The 26,023-nt window shown below is 40.2% G+C and overlaps 1 protein-coding gene across 1 annotated transcript in view; it reads left to right on the top strand.

Annotated features, from left to right (window-relative positions):
• The window catches only part of SUCLG2 (succinate-CoA ligase GDP-forming subunit beta), a 278,731-nt gene that overhangs the window by 124,755 nt on the left and 127,953 nt on the right, over positions 1-26,023 (top strand). Inside the window, exons 3-7 of the mRNA XM_047842935.1 lie at positions 8,393-8,492; positions 9,527-9,617; positions 14,344-14,496; positions 16,012-16,101; positions 24,302-24,398. Of these exons, the coding sequence (XP_047698891.1) occupies positions 8,393-8,492; positions 9,527-9,617; positions 14,344-14,496; positions 16,012-16,101; positions 24,302-24,398 (531 nt within the window). The remainder of the gene's footprint in view (positions 1-8,392; positions 8,493-9,526; positions 9,618-14,343; positions 14,497-16,011; positions 16,102-24,301; positions 24,399-26,023) is intronic.

The following is a 26,023-nucleotide window of genomic DNA, read 5'->3' as shown; positions in this document are numbered from 1 at the left end:
GTTTTCTGAAGATGTCTTCTTTTTTTTTTTTTTCTTTTCCAACGTTTTTAAATTTATTTTTGGGACAGAGAGAGACAGAGCATGAACGGGGGAGGGGCAGAGAGAGAGGGAGACACAGAATCGGAAACAGGCTCCAGGCTCCGAGCCATCAGCCCAGAGCCTGACGCGGGGCTCGAACTCACGGACCGCAAGATCGTGACCTGGCTGAAGTCGGACGCTTAACCTACTGCGCCACCCAGGCGCCCCATGAAGATGTCTTCTGGAGGCCTCTGCAAATATGACATCCCTGCCCCATATGATAAAGTTATAAAGGCTGATACAGAGAGGAACATTGAAATATTCAAGACAAGCTACTGTGGACAACTTCCTGTGTTTATCTCACACTTTAAACTCTTTTTATTTATTTTTAGTACAACATGTGATAATTGGGGAAAAATGTAAATCAGTACTGAAAAGATGTAATGCTCCCCCCCATGATGCCACTGCTTGCCCCTTCAGATAACCTCAGTTAACAGTTCAGTTATTATGTTCACTTAGACTTCATTATGAGTATATAACTAGTCACAAATGTGAGTATTCATTTTTTTTAAAATATTAATCATTAAGGTCTGTTTAGAGTGTATAGTGTATGTGGGCTTATTCCCAAGTTCACACATAAAGATATATTTAGTCATTGTCAGTGGACCTATAGTATAGTATTATTTCATTATGTGGCTATATAAAATTTATTTTTTCTAATCCCAAATGTCCACATAGTGATAGTTTGGTTGTCATCAAGTGTTTCAATATTCTAATTACACTGCAGTGAAAAATCCTTCTTTCTGTAGTGCATTTTCACAGAAGTGGGATTGCTCTACCCACAAATTTTCTGTGAGCCCTGGGTAGGTGGACCTCCTAATTGAGAACGTTGCAGATGCTTTTTAACCATGACTTTTTCCGTGACTTTTTCCGGAGTATGGAACCAGGTACCCAGTGATTTGCATTGGGCTCAGAGGTCTGAGAAGGATTTTGAGTGCACTCCCCGATTAGGAAATCACATACATTAGGCCTGTCTAGAGAAAGGGTCCCTTGGGAGCAGAGCTTGTTAGAGAGTGGAGGGGCTCTGTGAGATGATCTTTGTGAGGAAAGGAGGTGACCGGGCAATGTAGAAGGCCCAGACATCACAGGTTTAGGGTGTGGCGGTGCCTGACTGCACCATTCTCCCCCAGAGAGAGTGTGCGTCAGGAATAGAGACTGCCCTGCCAAGGGAAAAGCTGGGTCACTAGGGGCTCAGCTGCTCTGCTTGAGCGTTCATGGGAAGGTGAAAGATCCTCCTTGATGGTAGCGGGGGAGAAACCTAGAGGAACTGGCTGTGGTGTGACCATGGGGTGCAGAATGATAGCAGACAGCAGAGCAGGATCCAGACAGCAGCACGTGGCACCTCTCACCAAATGGAAGGCTCCCCGGAGAAACCTATGTACCCAGACAAAATAGAAGACAACCTTTCTAATCAAGAAAGTTGGAGATCTCAGAATGCTAGTTATATTTCTGTGAAATATTTCTGTAAATACAGGTGTAGGTGGGCAATGTGTATGTTACATTTTAAATTCCATAGTCCTTCCTGTTGCTTCTGAAAGTAAAACCTTCATTTTATTATATCAGTTTATATTTATATCATTTCTCAGTATTACCATCTTTCCCCCTCCTCTTGTTCATCACTGGTTAAAGATCCACAAGAGGTTTGTTTTTTGTCTGTATTCAAAGGTAGCTTCCAGGTGTCTGCTGCTGCAAGAGGGGGTCTCTAACCCTGGGGTTCTCAAGCCACCCCAAGAAGTTTAGAGGTGTTAATTCTGTATTTGCAACACTTGGGGTCTCTTCCACTTGTTACTCCCATCTGTGGTACTTATTACTATGTAAGCCTGATTAAGCTAGAACGACATTTCCCAGAATCCCCTTCTGTATAATTCCTGGTTAGAGTGGGCTAAATGAGAAGTTTGCACAGAATTTGGAATGCAACCATTACGCTGTGATGGACAGATGGACAGATGTAGAAATGCTGGCAAGGTGGTCCCGCTCATCCTTGCTCATATCTGTTCCATACCCATCCTCTGACCCTGCTGATGAACATTGACCCAGACCTGTCATGAGGCCTGTATCCACCCTACAGCTCCTGGGTGTGCTTTCTTTCACTGGTGACCCCTGTGATCCTCTAGCCCTCACTTTCAGACCTTTTCTTTCTCAGCATCTCCCCCAATTTTGTCAGCTTTTTGTTCCTTGTGACAAATCCCTTATTCATAACTCATAGTGGTTCTGCTTCCCTAATTGAACCCTGACTGAACATATCTTTGCTTTGAAAATCAGAAAGAAGATGATTTCTTTATTTTATTTTATTTTATTTTATTTTATTTTATTTTATTTTATTTTATTTTAAGTAATCTCTACATCAAACTTGGGGCTCAGACTCATGACTCCTCCATGAGTCATGTGCCCCACAGACTGAGCCAGCCAGCTGCCCCAAAAATGGTTTCTGATAACTAGTTTTCCTTTATCCTTCTTTCACTTCAAGTGCATCACAAAATACTGTAGAAATGCTGTTGGGGTTCATAAATGCTTTTAATCTTCTGTGGCTGTTTTCAGGATCTGTTGAAGCTGCAGATGTTATACACAAATCTTTATTATCAATGTATATTATAAATTTGTCCCATAATCTGTACAAAACACTGTATAGATTTCATCTGGAAATTTCTTCTTCTGAAGAAACTGGTTTTTTCCTCAAAAGTTGCCATTTTTTTTTCCAGGTAGCTTCATTTGCAGGAGATCTGTTTCATGTCCTCTGGTTGCAATCTTATAATATTAGAGATTCTTTGATAACACAGGTGTCTAAATAAATGTGGTCTTTTTGCCATCAATGTTAAGAGGTTCTGCCCTAATGGTTTCTTACAGAAGTATATATCTTTTAATTTGGTAGGCAAAATGTAAGATTGTTTTAGTAGTCTTAAGCTATAGAAATAGTAAGATACCACAACTGAATTGAGCATTTCTGAAGTAATTTTTATCTAGCTTTAAAAATTTTATCACCAACAAAGTCTGTGTCAATGGTTATGAAAATAATTAATAACATCAGTGACAAGATCAGAAGAGTAGGCTAGTTTATCATTAGAGATTTTAATGAGAACTATAATGTAATAAATATACAATATTTTTTAAGTTTGGCAATCTGAAAATACAATGTCAAACTTTAAGAATTTGTATAGGAACTAAAATTAAAATTATTCACTTGAAAGCAAAAGTGTGTTGTCTTATGATATAATTATCTCCTTTATAATCAACAATCTGTTCCAAATGGCAGTATCATGCCCCTACACTATCCAGATGAAGGAAGTACTTTAGATAAAGTGGAATTAATTGACTACTGTGTTTGATAGGAACTTTAGGATTTAAAACTTACATAAAAGCTTTATCAGTAAAAGATTTCTTAATGTAAAATAATGTCTCCCTAAACAGCTTCCTAATTTGTATCACAAAACCCTTGTCCTAGAGATGGCTCTAGTTCCATCTTTACTTTAAAAGTGACTATTTCAGGTGTGTGTAATTTGAATCTTCTTGGGTAGCAGTCTGGTGGGGAGCCAAGTATCTGTAATCCCAATTCAATCAATGGATGTGACCAATGATGAAATAGTTTATTCTGACGCCTTTCATGTTTGAAATTTTCTGTTCCAGTACTGGGCGAACCCACATCAGACATGTTGAAAGGTGAAATAATTGTTTTAGTTTCAGAGATGACATTGGGCATATGGAAAGAGTCATTGCAATATTGTCTCATTCCCGGTGACCTAATTACAACTTGAGGAAATAGGACTCCATCTACAGCAGCTATTATAATAATCGAAGATAGGTAATTCTCCAATTTTAGGTTTGGGTTCTGGGGTCATAATGAAGTCACAGGAGTTAACTCATTTTCTTTGGGAAATTGGCACTTAGGCACTTATCACCGTATAATTGTATGTCCTTTATAAAGGTTCCTCTTTCTGTAGTATCTTTCAGCTCTTTTCATGCATCACCTTCCTCCTTCTTCTTGCCTTCCAGTAATAGGTCAATTTGAAATACATTGTAACTTTCTCAATTAAGAATCCTATCAAACCTCATGAAAGGTGATCACCGTGCTGGAAATTATGCCATGCAATTGTGCTGAAAACTGGATATTCCAATTTTGCTCCAGTCAGTGAACCATGGAAATCACAGTTCCCCCAAGAAAGCCAATGTTACTGACTTGAAATAGATGGTTACCTTAGTAGTTTCCAGGTATATACTGCTGCATTTGCATTTAGGAAGCTATTATATATTTTGTTAATGTTTATGTATTTTTGGGAAAGAAGGGCACAGAGAAGGAGACAGAGAATCCCAAGCAGGCTCCACCCTGTCAGGGCAGAGCCCCGTGCCTGAGCTCCGAGCTGCCACTGACAAACCCCATGAAATCATGACCTGAGCTGAAATCAAGAGTGGACGCTCAACTGACTGAGCCACCCACATGCCCCGGAAGCTGTTATATTTTTGAAGAGAGCAATGTTGAATTCACTAAACTATTTTAAATAGATAGCTGAAAATAACATTCTTACTGATATTCCTGATAAACATTTTCACACATATACTAGGTCCTTTTGCATTATGGTTCTGAACTGTGTCTTATAAGCACTCTTTTGCATAAATGTATTTTCAGAATGCTGTCTCTAAAAAGCACAGTGAACCAGTTTTACAAAGCTTGTCTAATTGAAAACATTTCTTATTTATTCTCTTTAGGTTATGCTTTTCTTAATGAATTTAATTTTTTTCTTTGTATATTTAATAATGCTTCTAAGAATGTTTGTTTTCCAGCATAGGACCATAAGAATTGGCATAAAACTTTGTTATTGTAATTAGAATGAAACTTGTCGTAAGAAATGAAAGGAAAATATTTGAAAAAGTATTGTTTTAATGTGGCTAATAGAGTCAAACAAGACCATGGTGTGGGGTTTTTTTGAGGGGGGGGCTTTCTAAATGGCTATAAATATTGTTCTCATAAGAGATTTGGTAGTTGAGAATCTTACATATTTATAAGCTCGTCAAATATGTCACAGTGCTTTTTCTCCTAAAATATATATAAATCATAGTAAACTGGTTTCCATCTAACCAAGAGGAATCCTAGTCGTGAGCACTGTTCATTATCAGAAACTAAACAGAAAGGGAACAAAATAAAGTGAATGCATTGCACATTTACGCTGCTGCATATAAGAGTAGTAGTTAAGGATAAGGAGTTTGGAGTTATACATACCTGGAATTTTCCACCTCAGAGTCCAGTACTATGGTTATCAGTACAGAAGTGTAATCTGTTTCCATACAAAAGCTATTAGAGTAGATGTTATTTCTCCCTCCATCTCTTTTTTTAGCTTGTTACCCCTAAAGTATGGCTAAATCATCTTATGGTAGACAAACATTGGATTTCGTGTCTGAGATATTCTTCTGTAATTTTGCTTGGGATTAGGAGAGTGACGTGAAAACCCAAAAGCAATCCAAAAATGTGTGTATTTGGCGAAGTCAGATTTATTTTAAATAGAATGGAAACAGTGACTGTGTGAATCAGCTTGGTTAATACTGGATGAGAAGAATAGCTACTGTTCAGTAGGATTTGGCTGCTTAATTTTCTCCCCTCCGAATAAATAACTGAATTAAATTACTTCACGTGAGTTGCAGTCAAGATGAGACAAACTTGCTTTCTTTTAGGCTATTGACGTACTATACTGATTTAACATCTGAGATCTAATGAGAAGATTTTAGTGAGCTTATTTTCGGCCTGGGGTGTAAGTTGCAGGAGACATACCTAGATGGGATACAGTTTTTTCCTTTGTCTTTTGCCATTTGTCCCAGTATAGCTTCACAGTGCCCAAAATGGTTGTTTGGTCTACCAGCTTGGTGGCATGGAATCCTTTGACACGTGGTCAAATAGTGACACATGTAATTGACAACCACTTCATTGAGGCTACAACTGTTTCTTTGTCTTGATGGTTCATGCTTAAGGCTGATTTAATTAAGCATATCTAGTGCCAATTAACGATGCCCAATTAGGTATTCTGTCTGGCTTTCAAGTGTTGCTGCTGGAGATGTAGAGAAAAGCATCTCTTTCTTCTGGATGACAAGCATGTGAAAATTGATAATGGCAATGGAATGCTGGTTATCCTTTTTAAATAATTTGAAGGGATCACAATTAAAAATTTGAGTAGACCGTATTTTTTCTATTTGATGGCTCCAAAAGAGAAATAGGAAGTGTCTTCCTATATACCTTTATTTTTTTGGTTAATTGCTAAAAATAATTAGCGATGATAGTTACCATATTTTGACTTCTTTTTAATGTGCCATGCATTGAGATAAGCACTTTACCTACTATATTTCACTTACTTTTCACATCATCCTAACACTATAGATTATTATAGCCATTTTACTGACAGGCATATCACTTTTCCCTTTCTGAACCTCAGTCTCCTCCGGTCTACAAAGAAAGTGATAGGCAGAGTGAGAGATTTTAGGTCTGTTTAACTCCACAGTCCGCGCTCTTACTGCTGTTCTTAGGCGCAATAGCCAAGATACGAAATAAATTCGTTTTACTTGGTTTCTTTCCTGGTGAGTTTCTGGTAATGAGCTGTCATCCCAACTTGCTCTTTACTCAGGTTGATGTGAGCCAGTTTATCCTAAGACATGGGTTTGACTGATGTTGTGATGGTTCATATCTAGGGCAGCAACAGGTGTAGGAGGACATCGAGGGCAGCAGAGAAGGAGCCATGCTTGCTTCTGGGAGAAGGTGAAGCCTGGTTTTCTGAGTGTTAAGAAAATTTAGGGGAAGGGAAGACCAACGAATAAAGACCAAGAACTTTCATAATCTGACTACCTCAGCTGGAGTAGCTGTCTTACCCAGTGCTGTCATAATGTCAAATCTTGTTGTAGCTCTTGTTGCCTTCATGACAAAACCCTCTGTGGCTCCTTCTCTTTGAACCTTTGCCTGCTTGTCTTGAGTAAGAAGAACAATAATAGAAATAACTGAAACAGCCAACGCTTACAGAGCCCTCCACCTTCCATGAATGGTGGCTGACACCAGCAAACTTATTATTATTATTCACCCACATCTGCCTGAGTGGAAATAATCCTTTTGATTCTTTAGAAGATAGAAAGGTATTAAAATGAACTAAATGGTCATGGCAGTAGCCTTTCATTAATCATATGACTTTCAGGCTCTTGGGATAAAGTATTTACATGTATTGTCTAATTCTTAAACCAATCTTCATCATTTTTTCACAGTTGGGTAAACGGAGTCTCAGAGACATTTAGTAACTTGCCAGGTGTCGTCACCTTGATGAGGGACAGAGTCCTGATGGAAACCCAGTCTGCAGATTCTAAACCTGGTGTGTTAAACCAGAAGGCTATTAGAGCCTTATAGAAGATTGACTTAGTTTTCTGATGTTAGACAAAGAGGAACGACAAACAGAGGGTGCCAGCTGTGGCTGAAGATGTGTACTATTTGGTTTATGAAACATGTTTGATTTGAGGGCTGTTTGTTTTTTTTCCTTTTGTGGTTGGGGAGGGCAGTGTCCCTCTTTGTTCAAGACCTTATTTCTGTCACTGGGCTGCTTCATGCATTCAGCTTTCAAACCAGGCGCATGAAGATGTTTGAAGTTTATGACTCGGGTCTCAAAGGTCAACAACAGGCAGTACCTGCACCCCCCCTCCCCCCCGTTCCTTGAGTATGTCGAGAAACAAAAATTCCACAGCCACCTTCCTCCAGGATGTTTTGTTACCCTGCCACCATTTCAGAAATATTGCTTGCTTTCAGGTTCAATCCATTTCCTCTTCCCTTATCCAGTCCCATCAATATATAGAACAACTGCTCAGAAATCTGGTGGTTTCCAAGAATACAGTTATTAACTGCTCTCTTTGCATCTTGTCTTAAACGTCTCCCCTATGTAATCCAGTCTTCCCTTCGACATCTCAGCCGGCTGACAGGTAGTTAGTTCTTCTGACTGGCAGATTGGTGCCTCAGCCACATGGGAGTGTCATTACACAGTAAAATTAATACCTCCAGCCTGGATTTATTTAGCATCTTCTGACACTCAAAAGAGCAAGGGAACACATGCCTTGCTTTCTCTTGGGATGGTTGAGTATTAGATTAAACTGGTAGGAAATATTTTAATGCCCTCGATAAAGACTTTGTATTTAGGTGCATTGATGTTTTTTTTCTGGACGTTTTTTATGCCTTTATTTTCTAAGTTGGTTTAATAGAGCTTTTACAAACACTTTTGGAAATTAGGTGCATTTCCACGTTCCTTGTTGCTCAAAAACAAAACAACAACAACAGAAAAACCCACTACTGACTCTGGGTTTTCTTTTTCAGATGCAAAAGAAATTGTTTTGAAAGCCCAGATCTTAGCTGGAGGAAGAGGAAAAGGTGTCTTCAGTAGCGGTTTGAAAGGAGGCGTTCATTTAACAAAAGAGTAAGTCTGGAGGTGTTACTTCTCTGTCTTTTGGCTAAGTATTAATGGAAGATCTTACTCATGATTGAAGGGAGCATTGAGAAAAATGGTTGGAGTGGGGTGGGAGCAGAAGGTAGCAAGTAGAGGAAATGAATTATAGGTAGAGGAGGGCTCTGGCAATGCTCCAGTGTTCTTTCTGCCATAAAAGGATTTTTTCCTCACTAATTGGTGAAAAATCTGACACTCCTTCTGCTCTAGACAGTCAGTGATCCATCATAAATGTTGAAAATGATAACACAAAATAAATGCTGCCGCCATATTGTCACTTGCCTATTCTGGAGCCTGCAAGTGGCTCCCCATTACCAGTGGCTTCACTTGTCCCTCCTGTCTGACAGTCTGAACCCTCCCTTATCATGGCCTATCTCTTGTGTCTGCCAGCACTGCCCCTGTGCCTCTCTTCCGTCACATACCTTTTCATTATTTACTTTGAATCATACCCTCTCCCTTATGCCCTCATTGGCCAATACTTCTCACATTACCCAAGTCAGGTTTTTGTTATTCAGCTCTTATCTAAATCTGTTGTGCATTTCAGTATTGTCTTTCTACTGTGACTGTAACTTATTTTGGGGAGAGAGGATAGCAGAGGGAAGCAAGAATCTCCCCTTTCCCTTCCCTTCCCTTCCCTTCCCTTCCCTTCCCTTCCCTTCCCTTCCCCTCTTCCTCCTTCCCTTTCTTTCCTTCCTTCTTCCTTCCCTTTTTTCAATCTTCCTTCCTTCCTTCCTTCCTTCCTTCCTTCCTTCCTTCTTTCCTTCCCTCCCTCCCTCCCTCCCTCCCTCCCTCCCTCCCTCCCTCCCTCATATATATTGCTCTCAGTGAGCCTTTGGTACCTTGCTAGGTACCTAGTACATTAGCAGAAAGCCTTGTGGACCCTGTGAGGGTGGAGCTGGACCCTGTGCGATGTGGACACGGGGACATAACATGCACTCTGCTTTAAAATAATTTTCACCGTAGACAATGTTTTTGTTTTTTCTCTTTCCCTTTTCCTTCACTCCTAGCCCTCAAGTTGTAGGCCAGCTGGCTAAACAGATGATTGGGTATAATCTAGCAACAAAACAAACTCCAAAAGAAGGTGTGAAAGTTAACAAGGTAATATGAATGCTTTTGGTCATTTTCTGTGTATGTGTTACAAGAAAAGAAAATCACATTTCATTTTTGACAGTCTGATGAAACAGTGCACTTTGGCCATGTGCCATTTTGTTTTTTAAACTTCTTATAATCTCTTTAGGTTGTGGTATGACTTTGAGGAGGAATAAAAAGGGTTCTGTGATAGTGTGAGTGTTTATCATCGTCAGCATTTAGTAACCGTAGGTGCGGGTGAGTGATCAAAACAACTGCTTTGCCTTTCAGAACATTCTGTTTAAAGCTGGAAAGGGCTTCGTACTCAGCTCTTCCTGCTCAGTGCAGGACATTCTCTGCTCCTCCACAACCCCATTTCATTATGTGTCAGAGTTACCTGTGATGTTGTTTTTCTTTTTTTTTTCAACGTTTACTTATTTTTGGGACAGAGAGAGACAGAGCATGAACGGCGGAGGGGCGGAGAGAGAGGGAGACACAGAATCGGAAACAGGCTCCAGGCTCTGAGCCATCAGCCCAGAGCCTGACGTGGGGCTCCAACTCCCGGACCGCGAGATCGTGACCTGGCTGAAGTCGGACGCTTAACCGACTGCGCCACCCAGGCGCCCCTGTGATGTTGTTTTTCTAAGTGTCACTATACCTTACTTTGAGTTTAGTAGCGTTTAAAGCCATGTTATCCCTGGAATTATGGAGTATTAGTGGTCCTTTGGGGTTCTGAAGTGTATATAGGCTGCACATCATACACACTTGCAGAACTTAGAGCCCTGTGTGAAGTGGCCTGCCTCAGGCATAAAATTGGGGTGGCGCAGTCGAGGCCAGAACCTAAGTCTCCTCCTGTCATTTTGTTTGCTGTACCCCCCTCATCAATGGAAGCACCAGAACTCGCTACCTGATTTGCAGGACCCGGTGCCAAAACAAATGCGGGGACCCTCGTTCAAATTTCAAGTCACTTACAACAAATAATACACCAAGAGACCAAGAGGAGGGCCCTTCTGAGTTTCGGCCCCTATAAGTTTGACTATAAGGACAAACCCCAGCCCTGGCAGGCATAGATCGTTGAAAGGCCCTGTCATAATGGTGAAAGGGGGCCCAGCATTTTGGGGAGCAGATTAGATAAGGTTAAAAATATACCCAGGTTCTGCCAGTGTGTTATGCCTAGAGAACCTGAGGTAGTACATTCCGTTTTTAATTTTCAGGGTGAGTTGTGTGGAAAGTTGTTAACATGACGAAAAAAAAAAATCGCTGGGTGGTTTACTTAGCGTACCATGACAGGGTCTATCTTGGTCCCAAAGAGGGAGATGGAAATCCTGGTGGTCCTTAGCTCTTTCACTCTGAGAACATAAAGCTTTTATAAATGTTAGGAAAGCATATTGACAAAACTGGTTATGCTGTTTTCCCTTTACCCCCACTTCTCACAGTTAAGAACTATTTAAAACTCAAAAGTGTTTTGTTTTGATTTTTGTTTGGCCCAACACAGTACTTGTATTTGCCTTTTAAATCTGATTATGAGCCTGTGCCTTTGTTAACTTCTTCAAAATTTGTCCATAGATGACATGATAAGTATTTTTTTGTTTGTAGGAATTCGTTGTTTTATACGAATATATTTCTTTTTAGATTATAGTTTGTGATACTTTTTAAAAGCATGTAAAAAATACCTAAAGCAGATTTGCACTGTGTGGTAATGCATAAAATTAGTTTGTAGATAGGTTTTGAAAGACTGAAGATAAGTGCATTCCTGTACATTGAGTCATTGCTAGGAAACATCTAGAATGATTTACTTTTAAGTAGTGGTTTTTTTTCCCCTGATTGTAAAAGTGATTCACACACATAAAAACTTCCAGTAGTACAGAAATATAGAAATTAGAAAATAAACGTTTCTTGGATTCTCACCACAGTGAAATATCGTTTCTGTCCTTTTTCTGTATAAAATGTATGTTACCCCGTTTCTATAATAATATTATATGCGGTTTTAAGGAACATGCATTTTTTTTTTTACATATGAATATCTTGGACATCAGTAGAAGTCCCCCAGAAACTTTTATTTCTAAGTTTAATTGAGAAGCTGTTTAAACACACATACGTACATTTATACACATTGGATATTTTTTTCTAAGTCTGTGCCAATGCATTTTAGGTGTGTTCCCTAGAATAATAATAGGGGAGGTGAGACTGCACTCCTCATTATGTTCTTCACGATTCAGTACCAGCAAAGCTTACTGCTCTGTAGCAAGCAAAGTTCAGAAACCGAATATATTTTTAATGTTATCTAATCATGGTCCTGTTGCAAATAGTTTGTGCACTGGTACTCATCCACAGTTTCAACAGCACCATATTAAAAACAAAAGCAAAAACAAACCAACCAGCCAGGTTCAGTGGTCCAGTAGGGTAAAGTAAGTGAAAAAGCTTTCTTTCCTGGGGGACTCCACGAAAAGGCTGTGCTGATGATACTGTTTTTGTCAGTCACAGATGAAGTCACATTATTGAGACGTATCTAACTGAGTTCCTGGTGGGATGCGAGCGTTCGTGGAATTCACTGGGAATGTTTTCTTAAAGAGTGATACTTTCTTTCCACCAAGCAGGAGCCAGTTCTGACAGCAGCTGGTCTCTCACAAATAGAAATTTGATGGAACGTACAGAACATCTGTTAACATTTTAGAAGATTCAGAATAGGACTCTTGAATGACACGTCTCCTAAAAAGTTAGAATGTTGTGTTGCTTCTCAGAATAACTACTGAAAATCATTAAATCTTGTTCTCTAGACTAGCTCTTATTAGATAGAAAGTGAACTTGAAAACAGAATGCTTCTATGAAAATCTTAACACCACGTGCCAAGAAGTATTTCCTACATAGTCATGAGTTACCATTTATGATGAAAGAGTCAGTATGATGCCTCTTATTAGGTATTTTATTTTTAACCAGTGATAAATTCCACAAGTGTTTGAAAAGAAGAAATTTTGAGTTCATTTCTTTATAGCATTTTAGGTCGTCATATGTTTATCCCATTTCATGTGACTTAAAAATTTGTGGTTTTGGGGCGCCTGGGTGGCGCAGTCGGTTAAGCGTCCGACTTCAGCCAGGTCACGATCTCGCGGTCCGTGAGTTCGAGCCCCGCGTCGGTCTCTGGGCTGATGGCTCAGAGACTGGAGCCTGTTTCTGATTCTGTGTCTCCCTCTCTCTCTGCCCCTTGCCCGTTCATGCTCTGTCTCTCTCTGTCCCAAAAATAAATAAACGTTGAAAAAAAAAATATTAAAAAAAAATTTTGTGGTTTTATGACATCTGGGTAATTAGCAAGAAATGCTGTTTTATCTGTGACTTTCTTTTGTGAAATTTATTAGTGTACTACTTTTAGGAAAAACAATGTAAATGCTTTCATTATTTTCACTTCTAGTACTGATGATGAATATTCTTTTCTTTCTTTCTTTCTTTCTTTCTTTCTTTCTTTCTTTCTTTCTTTTCTTTCTTTCTTAACCATCCAAGACATCTTTTACCATTTTTATTTGGAGTGTCATTTGGTACACAGTCTCTCTCTCTAAGGCAATTTGAGAGTACTTAACATCTTAAATATGAAGAGTCTAAAACCTAGCCATCTTATTTCTAGGTACCTTACTATAGGGATATGAAAACAAATGAGTGAAGATATACACACAAAAGTAAGCACTCAAGTGGCATTTGAGAAAAATTGAAGTCCACGTAAATGTCTGTCAGTAGGGATATGGTCAAATAAATACTGACATATAAGTACCATCTAGTCACAATGAAGAGAGAGAATGTTGGAAAGATTTCCAAGCTGTAATATTAATATTAAAAACAAGAAGAAAGAAAAGCGTTCAAGCACGTATAATATGCTTCCATGTGCATTACTGTAATGCTTGTAGATGTATAGGAAAGAGAGAAGTCAGCGGTGATTTTTCCTCGTAAGCCTGCTGCACACAGCTGTTGTGGTTGTGCACTGAGCAAGACAGCCAGCCGAAACAGTGAGAGCAGAATGAAATCCTTCCATCCCACTTGTCTCTTGCCCAAGCACAGTCCTCGCATACACTGGACCATATCCTCCCAAAGGTGCTACTTTATCTGATGATCACAAATGTTTCATATGGGCTCCTGATCACCCTAACTGCTGAGGCCCAAGCTCTGTATATGTGCAGCTGGGGGCTGCTTTCACTGTCTCATTTATATACATCTAGTACCTTTTGTGTTATTTTTGAACATGCAAATAGTATATTTGTAATTTAAAAGGAAGCATAAATTGAATTAGCAATACAGTTGATCAATGAGATAGAGGCATATATACATATAAAGCATCAGATGTACTGTAAAAGAATCCTTTCTGGGGCAGCAAACTTGGTTTTCCACTAGTGTAATCTGAGAAAAATCAATGTGGCGATATGTATGTACTGTTAATATCTCAAATTAAAATAACAACTGCTTCCCTAGAGTTTTTCTTAAGTGTCAGGGTTTCTCAAGGAAGAAGAAGAAGAAAAAAAAAAGATTAAAGTGGGAAAGCTCCTTGAGGCAAACCAAATACCTGTCATTTGAGCAAGTTAGCAGGATCCATTAAGGAGGTGAAAATGGGCATTCTGTACCATGAAAGCAGAACTCTCAGATCTCTGGGAGGTAACTCAGTGGGTTTGAAGAGCCTAAAATGAAGCTGTTTGATTTTTGTAGCAAGTTTATATAGATTTCCAAGTGGGAATGAGCTTGATGCTGAATTAATTTGACTTTCCCACTAATGTGGTAGGTGATGGTTGCTGAAGCCTTGGACATTTCCAGAGAAACCTACTTGGCCATTCTGATGGACCGGTCCTGCAATGGCCCCGTGCTGGTGGGCAGCCCTCAGGGGGGCGTTGACATCGAAGAGGTGGCCGCTTCGAATCCAGAGCTTATTTTTAAGGTGTGTTTGTATTCCTGACTATGCTGTGTTCATTGACTATTGTTGCACGAGCTGTTAAAGATTTAATGTGCAGTCTGAGGCTGGTAGCAGCACGTTCCTGGGATTTAAGGCATGAAAGACCTTGAGTCCTTTTTCTTACTGAGCACTAAGCTGAGGTTGGGCAGAACCAAGGTATTCCCTATCCAGGGTCTTTTTCTTTGCTTTCCCCCTCCATCTCTTTATTCCTCCTTCCTGCCTTTTCTTCCTTTCTCATTTCTTCCATACCCTGCCCTAAGAATTAACCAATGGGAGAGGACTGTGGTGCTTCCATTTCCCCCGGTTGGCTCCACCCCACCGCACAGTGTGTATGATCCAGAAATCCGCTCCTAGGACACCAGATGTGAGCTGGAGACTGCCATGATGTCTTTCAGTACAGCTTATGTAAACCGGAATCCTTCAGAGGCCCAGATTCTATCAGTGTGCTTCAATCCTTTAAAGCTTGCCCTTAGTATCTGGTCACAGATCTGGCTGAGGTCAAATCCTAACTCACCAGCAAGCATCTCAGTGTTTCCAGGCCTCATTGTTTTTGAATCACTTCAGTGATTTCCACCCCACAGAATTGTGAGAAATAATGAGGTATGTGTACAAAGTGCTTCTCAACCTACCTCAGCTGTGAGAAGAAAAATCTACGGTCTTTAGAACTGTAATTCTGGTTTTTAATTTGGGGTTCTTGGTGTCAAAAAATCACATTAGAAATTTTTAGCAAAAAGGTTTATTATTTCTTTTAGAATGTGATTTTGTTTCCCTTCAAAAAGCAGGAATTTTTTTTTCCTGAACCTCTTTGTTTAGATCAGGTACTGATACTTTGGGTGATTGGTTTTGGAATATTTTCACCAACATTACATCTTTTAGGTTAGCTACCTTGGAAGTTAAGTTGAGACTTTACATGCTAGCTTACCAATAATACCTACTCATTTTCAAAATTACTGTGATTTAAACAAGCCATTCCATTTGTGAAGAGAACACCTGAAATAATGTATATGAACAGCACTTAGTATCTTGGAGAGAATGGCACTTTGTAGAGCTCAGGTATTATTAATAATTATCATCATCAATAGGGTATTTAAATCATATGGTAATATTTAACCTACATATGACAAGCTCCAAACTTAACAGCAATATTAGGCAGGAAAACCTTACTCTGGAAGTCTTCCAAAAGATGTCATAAAAATTAACTGACTAAATATTCGTCGGTGCCATCTGTATAGTAATTAAAAGTGAAAACTGGCATCCGATTGTCTTGTCAGCATGCCACCCTGAAGAATTACATAGTTTTTGGAAAGGCTGTGTTTTAGATGGTCTGCTAATTAAAACATACCCTATAGGCAGCTGCAGTAGCCCTGCTCGGAGATCTTTGGAAAGGTGCCACCCTTGAATTACTCATTTGCAAATAAATACTGAGCCTTTTCTTTCCAGGTTGTGAATCTTTTCATTTGCCTGTCTTGAGTTTTCCTTATTTTATTCATTTTTTCCTAGGAAGAAATCGACATTATTGAAGGGATAAAGGACAGCCAAGCTCAGAGGATGGCAGAAAACCTAGGCTTCCTTGGGCCTTTGAAAAACCAGGTACCTGAGCATTTGGAGGCCACTGTGCATATGACTTGTTTCAGAAAATGTGTGCTACCTTCCTTACTTGCCTCTGATGTTTGTGCTTCTCCAGGACCCAGGATTATTTATTTGTCTAACCATTTTTCCCCAGTCGTTTGTGATGAAGAAAAATATTTCCCTTGTGTTCTAGAAAAGGGTGTTGATGAGATGTGTTCAAATATACGTGTGAGCGTTGTGCGCGGATACATGCGTTTTGCTGTGTATGTTAGTCTCTCTGTTTTTTTCTGCAGCACTACAGTGCCAGCCCATGAATTAGATGAGGCAGCATAGTGGTGAGAGGGACAGGCTGTAGAGTCAGGCAGACCTGAGTTTGAATCCTTTACTGCCATCCAGCATGCCTGATTCCACCCATCTGAATGTCTGTCATCGTCTGTGAAATGGGGATAATGAGACCCCAAATGAGAGGCCTCTTGTTAGGACGGAGTAAGCCCAGTACACAGGTGCTTAGTCAGTACTCCAGAAAGGTCAGCTGTTATTGTTATTAATAATACACATTACTTAACTAATTGCTATTCTTTCATAGCTAGTGGGATTTGAGATGAATATTAATGGCCTGAAAGTGATACTTCACTGAAAACAGCTTAAATTATGCCAATTTAATAATCATATCTCATGACTTCAAAGACAGAAAAACTGTCCTCTGAGCTGTTGGGGGAGAGACTCTGTCTTGAGCTTCACAGTTCTGCGTTGTCCTTGGTCCAGCCCACCGAGCCGCATTGGGTGTTTACATGAGCAAGCTTCTTTGTCTCACAGTTAAACGAGAAGGATTTACTGGCTGTTTTCTTCCTTCTCCACTACCAAGAGAAGCCATCTTAATAACCCAAGGTCCTGTGTGTATGTATATGTGAGTGTGTACGTGAGTATGTGTGTGTTTCCTGGGGCCCCCAATGGTTCCAGAGTATTTCCTGCTATTTAGCTGGGCAACATTCCTCTGATAAACAGATTTCACACTCTTTTCTTTTTCTTTTGATTGACTCTATCTCTAGAAATTGAAGGCTGGAAATAGGCAAATCATAGAAGGGTAAAGCAGAGTAAGACTTTAAAAATATCTATGTTTGAATTAAGAGAGGACAGCACTTACTTGAACTTGGGAGGAAAGGCTCCCTTGGAAGGTGGAAGGTTCAAGATGGAAGAAGGGGCAGGAACATGTGGGACTAAACCTTAGCAGGAGAAAGAGCCAGGACTCAGTGGACAGTTACAAGAACTAATTGTCACTTCTGAGACTGTCAAAGAGATGTCAAGTTAGTGACGTGCTGAAAGGAAGTTATCGTGGATTCCTGAGTAAGGGCTGCCGTGGTTGGAGTCACCTCCTGAGAATGAGGTCACTAATTAGCTTAGCCGTCCACTTGACACTTATTGTGGGACTTCTTGTGTAGGGGTGTGGTCACTGAGACCGTTCTTCCATAGGGTCCCCATGTTCTAGAGACGCTGCCCTACAGTCAGCTCCAGAATGTGCTCCATAACCCTATTCACATTCTCTGTATGCCTCTGCACATCGCTGTCTGTCTTACTTAGTTGCAGTCGCCTTTGTAGATCCTGGTGTGCACCATGGAAGGGACATTGTCAGCTTTGCTCACTGCTCTGTTGGAAGCGAAGTTCTTGGCAGGTATATCAGATGCCCTGCAAACATTCATCATATGCGTGAATAGGTGCTACAACACGTCCAGGATATCCACTTCGAAGAGCTTCCTGGGGAGTTGGTGATAGGCAGGAGAATAAATCTGGAGCGGGCAAATCTGCTAACCCCTAGGCTTGACAGCTCAGGAGGTGAATGTGACAGAGAGTTCTAGAGAAGGCAGTAATAGTTCTAGGGACCCCAGAAGATAGTTTCCACCACTCTTCATTTAGAAGAGAAATTTAAGAGTCGTAGCTCTTTAAATGGTTGAATCACGTTTTTTCCAGCACCTCAGACACTCTGGGTTTAAATGAATTACCTGCGGAAGGAAGATGAGCATGCAAGTTCTCAGGGGTCATGAAGAGCTATAATGTCATTGGATTTTTGACTTAAATGTGCTAAGGAAAGCAGAGAAGTTTTGAATTCATTTTTTTTCCTGTTAGTTTTTTTTTTTTTTCATTGCCGACCAAATGAAAGCCTTTAAATCTCCGTTTGCTCAGCAGAGTTGGAGTGAGCTCTCCCTGGGTGCTGCTCACTCTGCCGGACCCTGGAAAACGCGATGAGAAATAGCCACTGTTCTCCAGGGGCTCCCAGAACAGTGATCAGGTGCTGGTAGCGATTATAGGGACAGGGAGTAGGAAGGAGCGCGAGGGTAATCCTAGTTGTAGGTGTGTGGGAATGTGTTCATCTAGGGACACCTGATTTTATTTGTACGCTAGGAAGGAGACTGTATGTGTGCTGGAGTAGTAGGTTCGGGAATGCATTAGGATGCTTCCTTAAGCCACAGGGATCAGTGAAATGTTCCAGAAAGTCCGTGTCTAGTAAGCAGAGGCTTCCTCGCAAGAAAAGGAGACTTGGGAGGAGGCTCCCAAGAAGAGAAAGCATGAAAATTGTTTTTATGTTTTTATCCATTTTTGAGAGAGAGACAGAGTACGAGTGGAGGAGGGGGCAGATAGAGAGGGAAACACAGAATCCAAAGCAGGCTCCAGGTTCTGAGCTGTCAGTACAGAGCCCAGTGCAGGGCTTGAACCCATGAACCGTGAGATCATGACCTGAGCCGAAGTCAGATGCTTAACTCACTGAGCCACCGAGAGCTCCAAGAAGATTATTTAAATGACCATCGATCAGTGATCCTTTGGTCAAGAAATGGTACTTTCAAGGTACCTTAGATTCAGTGTGACCTTGAACATTACTTAATTTTCATCTAGGATATGGTTTAGGCATGTGGAGGCTGTGCTCTCTTGGATGAACAACTTACAAAATGATTATCTTGTAAAGTTACTAATATCTTTCCAACCCATGCCTGTTGTGTCTGAACTCAGTGAGGTATTCACGTTAGACTTAAAGAAATATCACCTGGTACAGAAATTACCAAGTATGTGTTCCTGACAGAATTCATTTCAGCAAGAATTGGTTGAAAAGACTAAAGCCACAGGAAAGCAGAAAAGGACTGAAAATTCATAGATCTGTCAATTGTGTTAGTTATCCTCTATACTATTAACTTCTTTTTTTTTTTCTTTTTTTTTAATGTTTATTTCTTTTTGAGACAGAGAGAGACAGAGCATGAGCAGGGAAGGGGCAGAGAGAGAGGGAGACACAGAATGTGAAGCAGGCTCCAGTCTCTGAGCTGTCAGCACAGAGCCCGATGCGGAGCTCGAACTCACAAACTGTGAGATCATGACTGGAGCCGAAGTCGGACGCTTAACTGACTGAGCCACCCAGGCGCCCTAATACTATTAATTTCTGAAACATAAGCACCCTATATTGTCAATATGCAACTTCAGTATTTAAGCTAATGAAAAGATTTGATGGGCCCAGTTAAAAAAGATCACCAATACCTCTGGGAATGGTTTGTCCCTCTGGCTAGCTTTAAGAACTGTGTGTGAATGTTGATGACATTGGTTCCTGGAGTCAAACCAAAATATTGCTAAAAATTTTAAGCTATTCAAACACTTTTGAAGGTACCTGGAAATTTGTCAGGGTTTCGTACATATGGCCCAAAGGATATTTGATTTTAGGCATCATAATTTTTTAAATTGCTTAGCAAACAACCTTAAAATAACATTAATTGGTGGCAAAAGAAGAGAAAACAAATAGTCTGTAGAGTGTGGTTATGAACTGAGGAAGTAGGTGGCAGTAGGAAGCTGGCTGCCTATAAGGTAAACAGCAGAATGTTTCCTTTGACTTGTGTTTGGTTTATTCTTTAAATCTGAACATGTTTGGAAAACTAGGGAGCTAACCCCCACTTTTCCCAGGCCCTGCCATTTCTGTTGTCGCACCTGCTCAGACTGACACATTTGCCTGCCAAGCCTTCACAGTCATTTACTTGGATGGCCTCTGGAACAGGGCACGTTCGGTCTCCAAGCCAGGCTGATTCTCCCTTTTTTAGATCTTACATCGCAGATTTTGTAACAGGTATCCCTTAGAGATCTCACAACGCAAATCTAATCATGCTTCATTCCTGCTCAAAAAAATGCTTATGGTCTGTCTTTGTACAGAAGTGAACAGTTCTAACAGTGAATACCCCCAACTGCTGTGTTAGTATGTGATTGTAGTGGCACTAATGTTTAGAAAATTCGGGCTTCATGGTAAGTTACGTTGATAGAAGCTTAAGAAACATTGTTTCTTTTTAAAAATATTTTCATGTTTATTTTTGAGAGAGACCGAGAATGAATGGGGGAGGGGCAGAGAGAGAGGGAGTCACAGAATCTGAAGCAGGCCCTGGGTTCTGAGCCATCAGCACAGAGCTGATGCGGGGCTCAAACCTATGAACCACAAGATCATGACCTGAGCTGAAGCCAGATGCTTAACTGACTGAGCCCCCCAGGTGCCCTGAAGCTTAAGAAGTTTTGAAGTGACCCAGTTATCCACTGACAAATAAGTGGATCCGCCACAGAAGGTTGTTTAGCTTTGAGAAAGAGGAAGATTCTGACGAGGCATGGACGAACCATGAGACATTGTGCTAAGTAAAATTAGCCCGTCACAAAAAGATACATATGATTCCATTTATATGAGGAGCCTAGCGTCGTCAGATTCATAGTGATGGAAGGTAGAACGGTCGTTGTCAGACTAGGGGAGGGGAGAACGGGGAGTTGTTATTTAATGGGTATAGGGTTTCAGTTTTGCAGGGTGAGAAAGTTTTGGAGCGTGGTTGCATGACACAGTCAGTATACTTAACACCATAGGAATGTACACGTAGAAATGATTGGGATCGTGAATTTTATAGTATGTGTATTTCTAAAAAGAAGAAAGTTTTAAAGGACCTGGGATAAGATCTTATACATGTAGGCACCCAGAAGATGTTTTCTGTTATGTAGTTTCTCCTCATTATCCAATCAGCCATTAATTGAGCCAGTATTTTATTGCGTGTTGACTGCACAGAGGCTGTGTGGGTACAGGATAGCCTGCATGCCTCTCTCATGCAAAACAGTGCAGGCTCAGATCAGTGGCCTAGAAAACCCCCCGAAATACAAGTCTGTTTGGCAGTGAGTTACATATCAGCTTTGCATTGTAACTCAAAATCCATTTGGATTAAAAAAAAAAAAGTAAACATCAAATAAAAGAAATCTTACAGTATTTGAAAAAACTAATTGGAGAACCTCAGAGTGAGACCATCCTTCTTAAAGTCTGACCCAAAGCTAGAAGTGCTGAATGAAGAGTTCCATTATTACTGTTTTATGTGGCAGAAATAACAGACCCATGGGTGAAAGGTAAATGTTAAAGGAGAAGAATACTTGCAATTTACATGGGATGATGAGCTAATTTCCTTCATGTAAAAACCCTTCTTATAACTCAGCGAGAAAAAGACTAAAATCTCAACAGAAGAATAGGCAAAATTCACAGAAAAGGAAATACACATGTCTCTTAAGCTCAGAGAATAATGCTTAAATTAACTAATAGTAGGAGTAGTCTATATGAGAGACCCATTTTTACCCGGCATAGTGGCAAAGATTGATAGCCTGTGGTTGTGACTAGAAAAACTATTTCTATGATCCTTGTTTGTGTAGTGGGAAATTAGTGAGAGCTTCTACCAAGAATTATTTAAGATCACCTTTTATTATTTAAAATCCCCACATCTCTTTCTTTGCTCTACTCTGGGGAATTTATCCTTTAGATATACATACAGAAATGGATGAGGCAACATTTTAAGTAATGTCAAGCTATTGGAAACCTAAAGGCTATTGTTTAAGAGACAGGTAAACTGAATTATGGTAAATCCATTCAATAAGCTATTCTGTAGGGGCGCCTGGGTGGGTCATTCGGTTAAGCGTCTGACTCTTGGTTTCACCTCAGGGTCATGGTCTCATGGTTTGTGGATTTGAGTCCTGCATCAGGCTCCATACTGACTGTGGGGAGCCTGTTTGGAATTTTCTCTGTCTGCAACCTTCCCGCTTGTGTACTCTCGCTCTCAAGATAAATTAAAAAAACAAACAAACAAACTAAAAAAAAAAAAGATATTATGTAGCCACTTATAAGAGTAAGATCATTGTATTTGTGTGGCTGGTGAAGGCTTTCTAAAATCTGTTAGGTGAAGAAACAAAGTATAGAACCAAGGTGGTTTTTGCTAGAAAGGTGAGCGCAGAATATGTATACTTGCACATACACAGACTGTCCCTCAGTGAAGCACCAGCCGGGAAGGGGGCTGCTGCTGGATGAGACGGGAGCCATGTGGCTGGGGAGTCTGGTGAAGGTTCATAGGGTGACCCTTGTGTAGCCAGAAAAAAAAAATCAATATTAAAAAATATTGTCTTACTCATTATGTGTGTTTACTTATAGCTACTGGGTTTCAAATTAGGATTTAAGAAAGTTTATATAACAATATACATATATGAGAAAAGAAAGATATGTATGTGTATATGTATATATGATAAAGACCATGTGAATTTCATTTCCAGGAGTTTTTCAGTCAGTACTGGAACAGAGAAAGTACTCTCAGTGTTTAACCACAGTGGGACTTTATTCTAGGGACTTGGTTACATGGTGATTCAAGAGTTGAGAAATTCCAGGATGGGCAGAGGCAAGGTAGAGCTAAGCCATAGCAGGAAACTGTTGTTCCCTGCATGCTGGAGGGACCATGTGAGGACGTGGTATTTCTGTATCTTGGGATACAGAAGGTAGAACCCTGCTGGGCTTCTGGTGGTTGCTAAAGCCACTGAAGGTGATGCTTTTTTTTTTTTTTTTTTAAATATTCAGTTTATTTTTGAGAGAGATTGAGAGACAGCCTAAGCATGGAAGGGGCAGAGAGAGGGGGAGACACAGACTCTGACGCAGGCTCCAGGCTCTCAGGGCCTGACATGGGGCTCGAACTCATGCACCATGCAATCATGACCTGAGCCGAAGTTGGACGCTTAATGGACTGAGCCACCCAGGCGCCCCTGGAGGAGCTGTGTTTGCAAAGCAGGAGAGGTGTCCAAATACCCCAGCTTTTCCATTTCTCCTACCTCTCGTCTCCTTCCACTGCCTCCCATTGGCTGAACTGCGCTGGAAACCATCTAGCCCAGGAGCCTTGGAAACTCAGCCTCCAAGTGTCAGCTCCCCTGATATACATAATAAGGATGGAGAAAAGCCAGAACTGGGTCTGAGGACAAAAATGCAGGGCTAGAACAATGAGCAAAAATGTTGCCAAGGGAAAATGACGGCTAGGCAGTAATAAAAATAATAAAAATTTTAATAATAAAAAGATGGCCCCAAGCGTGAGACTGATCCCCAGCATTCAGCCATAATTGTACACAAGTCTTGCTGTGTTGCATCACAGGTGTTCACTACAGGTGTGAGCTTTCCAGGGTGGTGTCAGGCCTCCTCTGTGATGTCTTCCCCTCACCCCTGTTCACACAATGCCAGCATGCTGTGACATAGGCCATGAATAAAAGTTGGTTGAAAACAATGATTGGGTGAGTGAATTTCAAGCAGCCTTGAGAAAAATGAAGTCAGGGCATACCATCAGGGAAACTTGGGATACTGTTGCTCTTTGTGGAGTATGCCTTTGTGACAGACTGTTCAGTTTGAACGGGCTGGGCTGTTCAGTAACTGCACTGTGTAGGACTTTCATCTTCCTGTCTTGCAACAGTTTCCATAAGACACTCAGTAATTGTTGTTTCGCAGGTTATAGGTTTGGGCTGATGAATGTTAATAACTTTTATTTTAGCATAATAAGGAAAACCTGGTCATTATAAACTCTCAAAATCATGTTTACATTTTACTTAAATGGAGATTGTTTATATTAAGGATTGTGGCTCATACTGCATCATAGCTTGGCTAATAGGAACATGAAAATTTACAAAAAGATTAACGTTTTTTAGGCTGTACTGAAAATATCTTGTTTTCCTGATAACGGTCTTTCTTGGTGTCTGGAGGAAAGTTGAGCAATTCCTTCTAATGAATAGAAGTGGAAATTAAAATACTTAATGCTTTTCTCTTTTTCACTTCAGAAAACCGAACTGAACGTAAAGACATAACTTAATATATTTAAGGTTACATTAATACAGCAAAATAAATGTTCTTTTACTGCTTTGGTGTAATTTCATTGTACTTGATCCTGTTTAGGCTGCAGACCAAATTAAGAAGCTGTATAATCTCTTCCTGAAAATTGATGCCACTCAGGTGGAAGTGAATCCCTTTGGCGAAACCCCAGAAGGACAAGGTAACCAGAACAACAACAACAACAACAACAACAAAGAAACAAATGAGTATAATCATTTATGCAAGCTATGAATTAAATTGTACAAAAGACTGTAGCAGTAGCTTTGCGTTCATTTTGTTCCGTAATTTAATTTCTGCCATGGTTTCGAATGCTCCGTGGTACGGTTGAACATTTCAGGACTTGAGTTTGTTTGCAGTCAGATGCCAGGCCTCAGGGGAAGCTCCTTCTTGTTTTATTTGGAAACATCCATCCACCAGCACCACCTTGTTTCTTCGGGGCCATTCTTGCTTATCGTGTGGTAAAAATTTGGGTAGAAATGGGATCCTCTCCATTGGGGTGTAATGAATGCACCTGCTTTTTATGGAGCTAGAAATGCTTGAAGATTTGTAGTTTGCCTAAATCTGTACAAAATCACTTTGTTCTCCCCTGCTGGATTTATATCATCATAGTGAGACCCTAGTGCCCACCATCCAACTTACTTACTTACTTACTTACCAACTTACTTAGTTACTTAGCTTCTGATTCAGGTGGGAAAATGTTTCCCCAACTTCCCTTGCAGGGAAGGTTTTTTCCTACCCATCAGGTAATTAAAAAGTATAAAGAACTGTTTTCTATGTCAGCACCCATCACCATTTCCCTGTGCCTTATATACAGCTAGCGTTCAGTAAATTCTTTTTAATTCGATAACAAAAGCTTGTGAATGTGCGTGTGTTTAAAGGTAGAGGCTGGCCTATCAGGTGGATAGGATATGGATACCAATATGTAAGTTCCATGAACCTTGTCTTTTTTTTTTTTTTTTTTTTTTTTTTTTAGCACATTTCACTCCCAATGTCTTGTATGGTATCTAGCATTTTGTGGGCAGTTCGTAAAGAGGGATTTGCCACTGAGTTGGTACATTAGGTGATCTGTTATGTGCAAATACAACCAGCTAGTAAGCCGAGGTGGACAGTACACTGTTTTACAAAGGGGCCTGGGTTCAAATTCTGGGTCTGCCATGTTCTGGCCACAGACCTGGGCTACGCCTTGGAGTTTGTTTGTTGTTTTGTTTCTTACTCCGAAAGAGTGGTAAAAATGGTAACTGTCGTATCGAGTGGTTGTCAAATGAGGTGACTGGTGTTTGTGTAAGCATCCGCTGTCGCACACAAAATGGATGAGCACCACACATTCATAGATGCTTCTCTTCTCAGATAGTCCAGGAAAAACTGCCAACAAGCAAAACTCCAGGACCAGGTGCTTCACAGGTGAATTATACTAAATATTTAAATAAGAGTTAATACTTACTTTTCTCAAAATATTTCAAAAGACAGAAGAGGAAAGAAAGCTTTCAAATCCATTCTGTGAGGCCAGCATTACCTTGATACAAAAACCAGAAAAAGATACTACAAAAAAAGAAAACTATAGGCCAGTATTTCTGATTAACATAAATACAAAAATCCTTAACAAAATATTAGCAAACCAAATTCAACAAAACTTTGAAAAGATCATTCACTGTGATCAAGTGGGATTTATTCCTGGGATGCCAGGTGGTTCAATATTTGCAAATCAATCGGAATGATACATCACATCAACAAGAGAAAAGATAAAAACCTTATGATCATTTCAATAGATGCAGGAAAAGCATATGA

The sequence above is a fragment of the Prionailurus viverrinus genome, chromosome A2, assembly GCF_022837055.1.
Source record: "Prionailurus viverrinus isolate Anna chromosome A2, UM_Priviv_1.0, whole genome shotgun sequence".
NCBI classification, from domain to species: domain Eukaryota; kingdom Metazoa; phylum Chordata; class Mammalia; order Carnivora; family Felidae; genus Prionailurus; species Prionailurus viverrinus.
This window is presented reverse-complemented; position numbering and strand designations above follow the sequence as displayed.